At 40.1% G+C, this 12828-nt stretch overlaps 1 protein-coding gene across 2 annotated transcripts in view; it reads right to left on the minus strand.

Moving 5' to 3' along the window:
* Positions 1-12828, minus strand: part of NR3C1 (nuclear receptor subfamily 3 group C member 1) — a 65714-nt gene that overhangs the window by 22484 nt on the left and 30402 nt on the right. For both annotated transcript variants that reach the window (XM_083353574.1, XM_083353573.1), the window contains exons 3-4: positions 7131-7294; positions 1812-1928 (exon numbers count right to left, since the gene is read on the minus strand). In XM_083353574.1, the coding sequence (XP_083209700.1) occupies positions 1812-1928; positions 7131-7294 (281 nt within the window). The remainder of the gene's footprint in view (positions 1-1811; positions 1929-7130; positions 7295-12828) is intronic.

Here is a 12828-nt window from a genome sequence, read left to right on the forward strand (position 1 = left end):
TTCCCAAATTTAAACTTCTAGAAGAAGCAACACTGTGAGGATGTTTTATCTACCAAGAAGTAACACATTTATTTGTTTATTCAATCAGCAAATGCCATTCCACGTGTGGAGGCTGATTGGTTTTTAATTTTAGTATCAGGACATTAAAAACAAAAATCAATTAATAAAATCATAAACAATGAGTCCAATGTACCACCAGAGTAGCATGATCTTGCTTGTCTCAAGCCATACTTGTGGCTCCACAAAAGCATAGTAAGGAAGAATGAGTAGGATACCCAAGGTAAACTGTTCCAAAGGAGTGAAGTCATCTTTGAGAACATTTGAGATGAGGCCACTGAAGATGACATTCCTTTAATAGACTTTCTTTTCCAAATTTTATTTGATAGGCAGATTCTACTTGTACACTTCTGATTGTAATTTAAATTGTACCCACAGCTAATTGGTAGCAGTGGAGGCTGTATTAGTGGTATCATGTAGGTGAATCTTAGTGCAGTTATTATCTACCTGGATGGCTCCATGTTGCACCAACTGAAGCTTTCAACCACATCCCCATGTAGATCACACTGCAATAGCCCAGCTGACAAAGATATGAATAATTGTTTAAAAAAAGAATCCACGAAAGGTCACAGCTAGTGCAGAAGATGCAATTGTGCAAAGTGCATGACCACAGCTTCCACTTCCCACTGTGGCTACAACTATGAGTTTGGGAGGAGCCTCAAGTTGCAGCTCAGATCGGTGTGAGAAGAACCACTCCATTCAGAGTAAATGTGACTCTCTCCAAAGTCCAAAAGAATCCGTATCCTAATTCAGCCAAAGCTCAACAGGAGTCACCAATGTGGCATCAATCCAACACTAGCCTTGAAATCTAATTGAAAGGGATCCAGATAATCTCTTTCATCCAGAACTGTAACTGTAGTCTAAGCCATTTTTTCCAACAACTTTCTCAAAATAAGGTCAGTGATAATCTAGAACTGTTATCTGCAGTTCTCTTTTACAGCAAACCCAAACTGAAACACGTTAAAACAACCACCCATTAACCTATCTATCATCCCCACATAAAAGTAGCTGTTGTTTCTGTAATTCAATTAATAATAACAAAGAGGCTGTTGTACAATTTTACTCTTAAGCTGAATTTGGGGTCTTTTAATTAGGTTTTGTTGAATTAAGCTATTTCTTAAATCACTAAATAATGTCCGAAGCTCTTAGCTGGTGCACATCCTTAACATTAGCAATTTACATACAGAGAAAATCAGGCTACAATTGTTTAGCATAGAAAGAGAACTCAGTACACAATATGGAAGACAAAAGATTATAAATGCAGAAAAAATGTCCAATTCTATCAAGAATAATGCAGACAAACAGAAGTAGTAAAAAAATATGCATTCTAAACATTTGATCACTGCAGTCATTAGTGGTTTTTTTTAAATTCCATTTATATCCCGCCCTTCTCCGAAGACTCAGGGTGGCTTATAAGCTTAGTAGTAGCTAAGTAGTTTAAGCACCTTCATGTATTATTCCTGCAAACAGTTGTTAAATCTGAATACAGGCTAAACACTCATGAAACTGTACCTAAGCTTGACAAATATGCAGTATCCTAAAGTTCAACATATGATGCATGAATGTCTGAACTATGAAAACCCAATAGATATGAAGTGGACTTTGGTGAAGAATTCATGAACAGCAACAGATACAACTAGAGCAATGTACGCAGCATGTACCTGGTTTAAAAATTCAAGTAGAAAGGAAAGAGTAGCAATACCTACAATCCTACTCCTATCTGAACAGTAACAAAAGAAAGTATTAGAATTTACCTTCAAGGTTCATCCCAGCTTGAAGACATTTCCGGTAGCGACAAGCAGGGCAATTCTTTCTCCGAATTTTATCAATAATACAATCATTTCTTCCAGCACAGAGATAATTGTGCTGTCCTGTATTTAATAAGAACAGAAATTATAATTAGAAATAAATATAAATGCTCTCAAATGAGAAAAGGAAAGAAGATGCAGCATGCATATTATCCATCCAAACGATACATTCATAAATTCCTTCAATCAAGCATTTAGAAATTCAATTTGTGGTTTTCAAATGTTGTAATAATGTTGCTGAATGGGATCTAGTACTAAAAGTGACTCAGTTTCAAGAGTAAAAATCAAAATAAAAAAAGCTAGGCACGCCACAGCAACTAAGATTTTTATTTCTTTATTAATTAATTTGTAGTATGATAGCTTAGTGACAATATACTGTGAATTAGAAATTTAGCGGCTGCTCTAACAACACATATTTAACTAACTCACATACTGAAGATACAATATTGTTCAAACCATTGCAAGTAAACAATTGAGCAGGAGCAGAAAATCTACTAGACTGGAGTGCATGTATTTCTCTCTTCTGGATCTGGCCCAGCTAACTGTATTACTGAATAGAGGAAAAGCCAAAAAGAACTCCTTTATATAAGGAGTTTACAACTGTAGCATTCATTCCATTTCTTTATTATTTATAAAGCCTTATAGAGATTGCCCAATACTGTTCTTTATGTACATGTAGTCCTCGAATTAAAAACCAAAGTTGGGAATGGAATTTCCATCATAACTTGTTGGACCAAATGTTACGACCAATTTTACATGGTCATTAAATGAATCCAGCTTTCCCAATGGACATTTTTGCCAGAAATTGCCAAAAACAGGTTGCAAATTGTGAACATGTGACCACAGGACACTACAACTGATTGTAATTGTGTGCTGACTGTCAAAGGCCTGAGTTGCAATCACATGGCCACAGAGATAGGGGTAATGAGGCTACTTTTTCAGAGACTGTCACAACTTTGAACTGTTGTTATATGATTGGTCATAAATTGAAAATTACCAGCATTTCTCAACATAAGAAAATATCATTAAAATATTACATGTGATTACTTTTACCTAATATTTACATATTATTTTTATATGTGATGAAAGTATCACATCATCATTCATGATTATGACTGTTTTGTGTCCCAGTACTTAGAATAAAGTTTTCTTCTCTTTTCTTATATTTATTATTAACAGATGTTTTACTAAAAGCTTTTGTTAGCACAGAAGCTAAAAACCTTTTGCTACACACATAAAGGTAAAGGGTAAAGGTTCCCCCGCACATGCGTGCTAGTCGTTTCCAACTCTAGGGGCCAGTGCTCATCTCCGTTTCAAAGCTGAAGAGCCAGCACTTGTCCGAGGACGTCTCCGTGGTCATGTGGCCGGCATGACTAGACGCCAAAGGCGCACGGAATGCTGTTACCTTCCCACCGTAGTGGTCCCTATTTTTCTACTTGCATTTTTACGTGCTTTCGAACTGCTAGGTTGGCAGAAGCTGGGACGAGTAACAGGCACGCTCACTCTGTTACGCTGCACTCGGGATTCGATCCACCAAACTGCCGACCTTCTGATCGACAAGCTCAGCGTCCTAATCCACTGAGCCACCGCGACCCTGCTACACACATAGGAATCAGCAAATTCTGTCCAGACCTGGCACTCCTGTATTCCTAAGTATAAACAGAATATATTTCTTTTCTTCCCATGAGTGATTGCCACCTCCTTCCCCTTCATGCATATAGTTGCATGCAATTAAGGAAAAGGAGATATCAATAGTAAAGTAAAATAGAATCTGCATATATCTGTCCTATATCTCTAATCACATTCCATATTTGACATATGGAGCAAAGCTTTCAAGCCTGCATTGATCTGTTTTCTAAAACTTACTACAATATGGATCTATGTTAACTAAATAAAATATACCCCCTCCCGCCCCCCAAAAAAACCCCTGGCTCAGAGTTTAGAACTTATTGCCATTTGCATTTTTTTCCAGTCCTGCAGATAGTGTGTCCTTTAACATCCAGAATTCTCAGAAATAGCCATCCTGCCTTGGAATTCTAGACTCTGCAGTCCATGAATGTGTGTCTGTGTGCGTGTACATATCTTTTTTTTATTGAAAAGTTTTTCAATACATTTTATCTTTAACAACCCCTCCGCCCCACCCCCTACCCAACCCTTCCTAACCCTCCCCCCTCCCCTTCCCGACTTCCCAGAGCTAAATACAAGGTATAAAAGTAAAAGCAATCATAAACAACCAAAATGCTAACAACAATAAGCTATTAAGTCTATCGCACTCTAGCTCATATAAAAGGACTACAAGCAATACTATTATCACATCAAAACTTATACAAATGCTAAATGAAACTTTTTGGTCCCATATTTGTTCTGGATGTGCGTGTACATATCTTGAGTCAGCACTGACTTCTGGAGACTGCTTGCACTAGTTTTCTGTAGTTTTCTTGGAAATATTTTCAGAAAACATTTATCACGGGCTACTTCCTAGGGCTGAGAGACAGTGACTTGCCCAAAGCAACCCAGCTGGCTTCATGCCTAAAGCAGGACCAGAACTGTCAGTCTCCCAGTTTCTAGTGTGATGTCTTTAACTTCTACGCCAAACTGTAGACAAACGAAGGCAAGACTCTCCCAAATTGAGAACACTGACCTAAGTCACAGGCAAGTAAACTATATGTAGCAAGAAGAAGATTACCATCAAATTCATCCCCACATATGGCCAGTACAGAGATTCAGTCCATGATATTTTATTACAAATGCTATTTTTAAGGGTAGCAAGCTTAAAATGTAATCAGCATGCTTAAAGTCAATTTTAAAGCTAGGAACCTTGAGACTCTAAATTAAGTAACTTTTGAGACTTTTAATGTATGTTACTTCTTCAATTATATACGTTTTATAAGAAAAGTATATTCTTTACCAGCTGCTCCAGGAAGAGAACACTGCTGGAAAAAGAGAGCAAAAACAGTACTGTGGAAGAAACTGTGCATGCACCAAGACAGGGATGATCAAAACCCCTACTGAATGAGACCAGTGCAACTAGATATGCATTACTCATCCAAAAAATACAGTATGAGGCCATTAAGAACAACAAAAAAGGAAGAAGAAAAAATTGTCAGAGGAATGTAGAATGGGAATATATAAAGTACTATATTCCTCCCCTCCACCCCTCCCACTTTTTTAGCAGTCTAATTTAGTTGTTGGAGTGTTAATATGCCTCCAGATATCTGAACTGATTTTATTTATTTGCGCCCCCACCTTTACTATTTTTACAAATAACTCAAGGTGGTGAACATATCTAATACACCTTCTTTCTCCTGTTTTCCCTACTACAACAACTCTGTGAGATGGGTTGGGCAGAGAGAGAGTGACTGGTCTAAAGTCTCCCAGTTGGCTTTCATGGCTAAGGCAGAACTTTAACTCATGATCTCCCAATTTCTAGCTTGGTGTCTTAAACACCAGACTAAACTGGCTCTCCAGTTTCATACTGGTTTTATTGGAGGTTGGCAATTTAATTCTCCGAAGGATTCTTTAGGAGTGAAAGTAAAGGAACTTGGGATGTTTTCATTACTTCTTACAAATTTGGGTTTTGATTTATTGCCATGAAAAATAAATGGTTAAATGAAAAGTATTTCATCACTATGCATGTGCATACTCACCCATATATATGTAATTTCAATTGCTTTTCTAATAGTGCTGTATTGCCTCTTCAATATACAACATTATAATAAGAGCAAAAATGTATTTTTATAATATGAAGAAATTCAATGTAAGATATCTATCAATATTTTTTTCTCAAGAAAGGAATGATGCATTATGTGCATTTTTTTTAAATTTACATGAAGTTGGAAATACCACAGTAAGCTTCTAGCAAACCCAGTTTGAGAAATCTAGTTTTGAAATGCTGTTTTAGGATATATTGATTTTACCACTTTAAAAGAGCAGGGAGGAAACTATTTGGGTTTTGGAATATATAAAGTGGGCAAACTAAAACCTTTGGAATTTTTATGGAACCAGAGATTCAAGTATAAGCAAACCTTGGCAGCAAACTAAATCTAACTATAGCTTTTAAAGACCAGATTCTTTCCAAATTGAATTATGCAGCAGTATTAAACATGAGCAAAAATAAGAGAAAGCAATGAATAATAACAGATCTCTTTTTATCAGGGTCAGAATAACAGAGTTGGGAGGGACCTTAGAGGTCTTCTAGTCCAACCCTCTGCTCAAGCAGGAAGCCCCATACCATTTCAGACAAATTGTTGCCCAGGCTCTTTTTAAAAACCTCCACTGTTGGAGCACCCACAACTTCTGGAGGCAAGTCATTCTACCAATTAATTGTTTTCCCTGTCAGGAAATTTCTTCTTAGTTCTAGGTCAGTTCTTTCCTTGATCTAATTTCCAGCCACTACCACACCAACTTAGAGAGCAATAACGATTTCTTAAAAAATAAAGGGGAGGGGGTGTTAGGGTATTAACTCTGAACATCACAGTGAAAACAGGTCAAGGAGATTAGGGAAAATTGACAGAGAAAGGGTATTGAAGATTCTAGAATGTAAAAACAAACAATTCTTTCCTGATTCAACTTAGAGCTGAATGAGAGGGCATAAGTCTGTTCAGCTGTTTCTTCAAGAACAAAAGAGGTTCCTAAAATTCAGGCCTCTGAAAATCTCTGGACAAAATACCACAAGCAAAGCATCATGATAGATTCATAATTTGGAGGTCCAAAACAGCATCCAAACCTTCTCTAAACCTTCCGTATATCGCTCCACCTTGCTTCAACATTACTCCACAGAACTGCCTTGTCTGCATGCACGCACGCACGCACGTGCACATACACACACACACAGACACACACAAACACGACTAGAAGACTGTAGAAGGGCTGCAAAGTAGATGTAGGGAAGCTTTAAGCACCTTCATTGTGCTACTGGCGTAGTTCTCCTGCATGATTTCTCTTTTGCTACTTTTTGTTTTAACTAGAATCTTTATCTTCTTTATAATCAGCTAGTAATTCCTCAAGAAAAAAAATAGTTGTACTGAGATTATGGATATAGAAGAAAACATTTATTATTATTATTATTATTATTATTATTATTATTATTATTATTATTATTATTATTATTATTATTATTATTATTTAAATTTATATGCCGCCCTTCTCCCTAAGGACTCAGGGCGCGGCTCACAACAATAAAAGATTAAAAAACATAGAATACAAAGATTACTTATACAATAAAATCCTAGGGACTCAGATTGTAACAATCATATTGCTTCCTACCTTCCACAGCTCTTTTGAAGAATACTTTGCAGCTGCCACATGTCAGGACACCATAATGACACCCAGAAGCCTCATCTGAGCAAACAAGGCAAAGCTTGGGAGGTGGTCCCGTAGTTGCTGAAGAGGTAGATGGTGAACTGCTCACATCAGATCTCACTCCAGGGCTAAAGAAATATTTCAAATAAAATTAAATTTCAAAAAGGAATCCATGGACAAAAAAGTTATAAGAATATTATCAAAATTTAATTTTCTTTTTTGTTCTGGGATCAAAAACCAGTTCAGAAATAAGTTTGTAAAATAAATAGATTTTATTTCTATTTATTTCTGAATTAGAAAAGAAATTTGCTAGGATTGTTATTTTAGCAAATACTGTTAGAGTATCAGCTAGAATCTACCCAAGACAGCTTTAATCTGTTAAAAGCATTGTCTTGAGGCCATTAGGAACAACAGAATGCTTTAATATGTACACATGATACTTTTAGAGAGAGAAAACCACAACACTTTCTTGAGGAAGAAGCATCACATAATTACTGGCACAACAACAACTGGAATGGAGCTGGCTGTTGAAGGAAGTTAAAAATTCTGATGCAATCATTTCCATTAGATGAAAATTAACATCAAAGTTATACAGCAACCTGGATACTTATTTCCGAGACATTTGCTGTGAGTTAGAAACCAGAATCAATGACCTTCCAATTGACACTAAATTGCAATGGCCAAAGTACCTCATCACTGATATAATAGCTTAGGCTTCTCAAAGTTATAAAGCATATCTGGCGAGCCATGTTTTCTACGTGTCTCACTCCACTTTAAATAATAACACGATTGAAGTTACTTTAAAATACAATGCTTTCATATGATTTCAGCAAAAACTTAGGAAAACTATGTCAATTTAAGAATGATATCCATTCAAATAAGTAAATATAGAATAATACGTTTTAACCATACCTTTAATAATTTCCTAATTTTACATTATTGCAGTTAATGAACAGGGGAGAATGGAAAGAGTAAAATTACTGTCTTATTTTATGTTATGTTATATTTTATGTTACTTTGCACTTCCTTTTGAGATAGTAATTTTTTTCCTGAACTGTAATTTCGCAGGATATTTACAGGACTATAGGTAGTCCTCGACACAATTGAGTCCCAAATTTCTTTTAAGCGAGACATTTGTTAGGTGAGCCCCCATGTATGACCTTTCTTGCCACAGTTGTTAATGTTAATCACCACCATTGTTAAATAAGTAAAATGGTTGTTAAGTGAATCTGGCTTCCCCATTGAATTTGCTCGTCAGAACGTAGCAAAAGATGACCACATTTAATTTAATTTAATTTAATTTAATAATATTTATATACCGCCCTTCTCCCTGAGGACTCAGGGCGGTTCACAGGGCAGAATAAAATACTACATACAAACGTTAAAACAAGATTAAATAATTGCCCATATTAAAACAGTTGGAATAAAATTCTAAAACAACAATTTAAAATTAAAACAAAAAATTAAAAAACCCCACCAATCCCCATCAGGCTAGGCCGGCTTGTACAAACAGAAACGTCTTGAGGTCGCGGCGAAAGGAGCGAAGATCGGGCGCCATCCGGAGCTCTACCGGTAGCTGGTTCCACAGCTCCGGAGCGCCCACAGAGAAGGATCTCCCCCTGGGGGCCACCAATCGACATTCCCTGATCGGTGGCACCCTGAGGAGGCCCTCTCTGTGGGAACGCACAGGGCGCAGGGAGCTTGATGCCGGCAGCAGATGCTCCCTAAGGTACTCCGGCCCCATGCCATGAAGGGCTTTAAACACTGTTACCAGTACCTTGAATCTCACCCGGAAGACAACTGGCAACCAATGCAGCTCACGGAGCAGCGGTGTAACGTGGGAGTATCGGGAGACTCCCAACACAACTCTCGCGGCTGCATTCTGTACCAGTTGGAGCTTCCGGGTGGTCCTCAAGGGCAGCCCCATGTAGAGAGCGTTGCAGTAGTCCAGACGAGAGGACACGAGCGCATGAGTGACCGTGCACAAATCATCCCGGCTAAGATAGGGCCGCAACTGGCGCACCAGGCGAACCTGGGCGAAGGCCCCCCTAGTCACAGCTCCTATATGGTCTTCCAAAGTGAGCCGTGAATCTAGGAGGACTCCCAAGTTGCGAGCCCTATCTACGGGGGGTAATAATTCACCCCCCATAGCCAGAGGTGGAACATCCGAATAAACCCGGGATGAAGGTATGCACAGCCACTCAGTCTTGTCGGGGTTGAGTTGGAGTCTGTTCCTCCCCATCCAGACCCGAACCGCCTCCAGGCACCGGGACATCACGTTGAGGGCATCACTGGGGTGGTTTGGGGTCGAAAGGAAAAGTTGGGTATCATCAGCGTACTGATGATACCCAACTCCAAAGCCACGAATGATCTCACCCAGCGGTTTCATGTAGATGTTGAACAGGAGAGGCGAGAGGACCGACCCCTGAGGAACTCCACAAATGAGAGACCTCGCGGTCGACCTCTGCCCTCCTGCCAACACCGACTGCGAACGTCCCCGGAGATAGGAGGAGAACCACTGTAAAACTGTGCCTCCCACTCCCAATCCCCTGAGACGCCGCAGCAAGATACCATGGTCGATGGTATCGAAAGCCGCCGAGAGGTCTAATAGGACTAGAACAGAGGAATATCCCCTGTCCCGAGCCCTCCAGAGATCATTCACCAGCGCGACCAATGCCGTCTCCGTGCTGTGCCCGGGCCTGAAACCCGATTGGTACGGGTCTAGATAATCCGCTTACATGACACTGCAACCATTGCGAGTCAATTGCCAAGTATCTGAATTTGATCATGTAACCATGGGGATGCTGCAACTATTGTAAGTGTGAAAAAAGTCACTTTTTTCAGTGCCATTCTAACTTTGAGTGGTCACTAAATGAACTGTTGTAAGTCGAGGACTATCTGTATAATGTTGAAAGCAGGGGTGGCAAACTGATGGCCCGCGGGCCGGATGCGTCATGCCAAAACCGCGCCCACCCCATTGCCGGCAATGAAAAAAAAGTCACGGTATGTCACGACACGTCACATGATGTTGCGAGTTTAACCCCCCTTGGTTTAAAGCAAAAAGAATCAGGGTTGGAGTGCCAAAAGATGCTGAGACTGTAAAAAAGATGTTGAGACTCTAGAAAGGGTACAGGGAAGAGCAGCAAAGATGATTGGGGGACTGGAGGCTAAGACATATAGGGAACAGTTGCTGGAATTGGGTATGTGTAGTTTAACGAAGAGAAGGGTGAGGAGTGACATGATAGCAGTGTTCCAATATCTCAGGGGCTGCCACAAAGAAGAGGGAGTCAAGCTATTCTCCAAAGCACCTGAAAGCAGGACAAGAAGCAACGGATGGAAACTAGTCAAGGAGAGAAGCAACCTAGAACTAAGGAGAAACTTCCTGACAGTTAGAACAACTAACCAGTGGAACAACCTGCCTCCAGAAGTGGTGAATGCTCCAACACTGGAAGTTTTTAAGAAGAGACTGGACAGCCATTTGTCTGAAATGGTATAGGGTTTCCTGCCTGAGTAGGGGATTGGACTAGATGACCTCCAAGGTCCCTTCCAACTTTACCATTATGATTAATTTCTGTCACTAAACGATGCAGTTGCACAGTGCTATGTCACATGAGCACACTGCTTAGCCACTGCAATCTCAGCAGTCACATTGCCATTGTTAAGCAAGGACTTTCAATAAGCAAGGTCAGTGGGGAATTCAGGGCTTGGGGTGGCTGGTACTGGGAGGACATGCAAGCAGCTATCCCAGCATAATGCAAAGCTGCAGCTGTCCCTGCATAGCAGCATGGTACGCAGACCCGGCCACCCCAAGCTTAGCAGCACAGCATGAAGACCCAGCCACACTGACACCGCCATCCTACACTCCATGGACTCTGTTGCCAGAGGACTCTTCTTGTTCCTGCTGCTGCTGCTGAGGTGTGCCCAGTCTGGCCCTGTGCAAGGCAGCTGCTGGCCATGTTAGGCCTTTTTCCTGAAGTCACGCAAGGAAACTGAGGAGTCATACCAGGCACACTACATCAGCTGTGGGAGCAAGAAGATGGTGAAAGTCAGCGGGAGGCAATGGAGCATAGGTTGGAAGGGCCTGCAGAGTGCAGGGGGCAAAACGGCAGAAATGGGGGAGAGAGAAAGGTGGAGTTCTGAAGTGGTCTGCCAAGCACCTGAATTTTGATCAGGCACTTGGGGCACTCCAACTTTGGTGGTCTGGGTGAAAATATCATTCATTTAGCACCATCATAACTTCAAAATTGTAGCTGAATGAATAGATGTTAAGCAAGGATTTCCTGTAGTTTTTAGCAGCAGTCAATATAACAGAGAAAGAGACGATGCAAAATTTAGCTGTGTAGCAATGCTTGAATTATGGTCTGGTAACATGTAACAAACATGATACCTTAAGGTTCAAAATGTTAGAGTAAGAGAAACTGGACTACAGATTTACGTACACATCAGATTTCAGGGAGCCAACTGCAGCACACCTAGAGAAACAGGATCTCATGCACCAAAATTGTCAGATCAACCAGAGCATAGGAAATTAAGAGCTTTTCAGAAATAAGATACTGAAAGTGCCATCACAGGCCATTCCAATGAGAAGAAAAAAAAGGAGTAGGGCAATTGAGAAAATAGCTGGGGATGTATAGGGAGTTCTGACTGAGTTAAACATTTAGAGGAAATGGAAGATGCGCTTACCAGCAAATAGCTAATACCTGCAAGGGGAAAAAAGTCAGAAAGGCTAAAACACAACTTGTGTATGTGTTTTAACTACGTCAATAGTCAAAGGAACTGATGGGCCGACTATATGGGAAGGTTAGTAAGATAATTATAGATAGCAAGGAGAAAGCAAAGCTCTTTTTAGTCTTTACCTCAAAAGGACCGTGTGTTGAAATAGACCAAAGTAGAATAAATAACAAAAGGGAAGAATAACAACCCAAGGTAAGTAAAAAGATGGTTAAGAATATTTGGCTACCACAAACAATTTTAAGTTCAAGGACCAGATCAATATCTTATATGTATTTATTTATTTAATAATATTTATTTAATAATATTTATATACCGCCCTTCTCCCGAAGGACCCAGGGCGGTGAACAGGGCAAGAATAAAAAACACAAAATTAAAAAAAATTAAAAAGAATTAAATATCTGCCCACTAAAAACAGTAAATACAATATTAAAACCCCAATAAAACAACAATAAAAACCCCACCAATCCCCCATTAGGCCAGGCCGGGTTGTTCGAATAAGAATATTTTTAGATCGCGACGAAAGGAGCGAAGATCGGGCGCCATCCGGAGCTCAACCGGTAACTGATTCCATAGCTCCGGGGCGCCCACAGAGAAGGATCTCCCCCTGGGGGCCACCAATCGACATTCTCTGATCGGTGGCACCCTGAGGAGGCCCTCTCTGTGGGAGCGCACAGGGCGGAGGGAAGTTGATGCCGGCAGCAGGTGCTCCCTGAGGTACTCCGGACCCCTGCCATGTAGGGCCTTAAACACCATTACCAGTAAGATATACCTGAAGGAGCTTGATAATATCATTTTGGAGCCACTTTCTGTGCCTCCGAATAATCACTGAGGGCAGGCAGAGCACCATAGTACTGAAAAAAGAGTAGAAGTTTTTCCTATCTTTAGAAAGGCGAAGAAAGGGAATGCAGGTAACTAAGACTGGTCACTT

This window comes from Vipera ursinii, assembly GCF_947247035.1.
Source record: "Vipera ursinii genome assembly, chromosome: 2".
NCBI lineage: Eukaryota > Metazoa > Chordata > Lepidosauria > Squamata > Viperidae > Vipera > Vipera ursinii.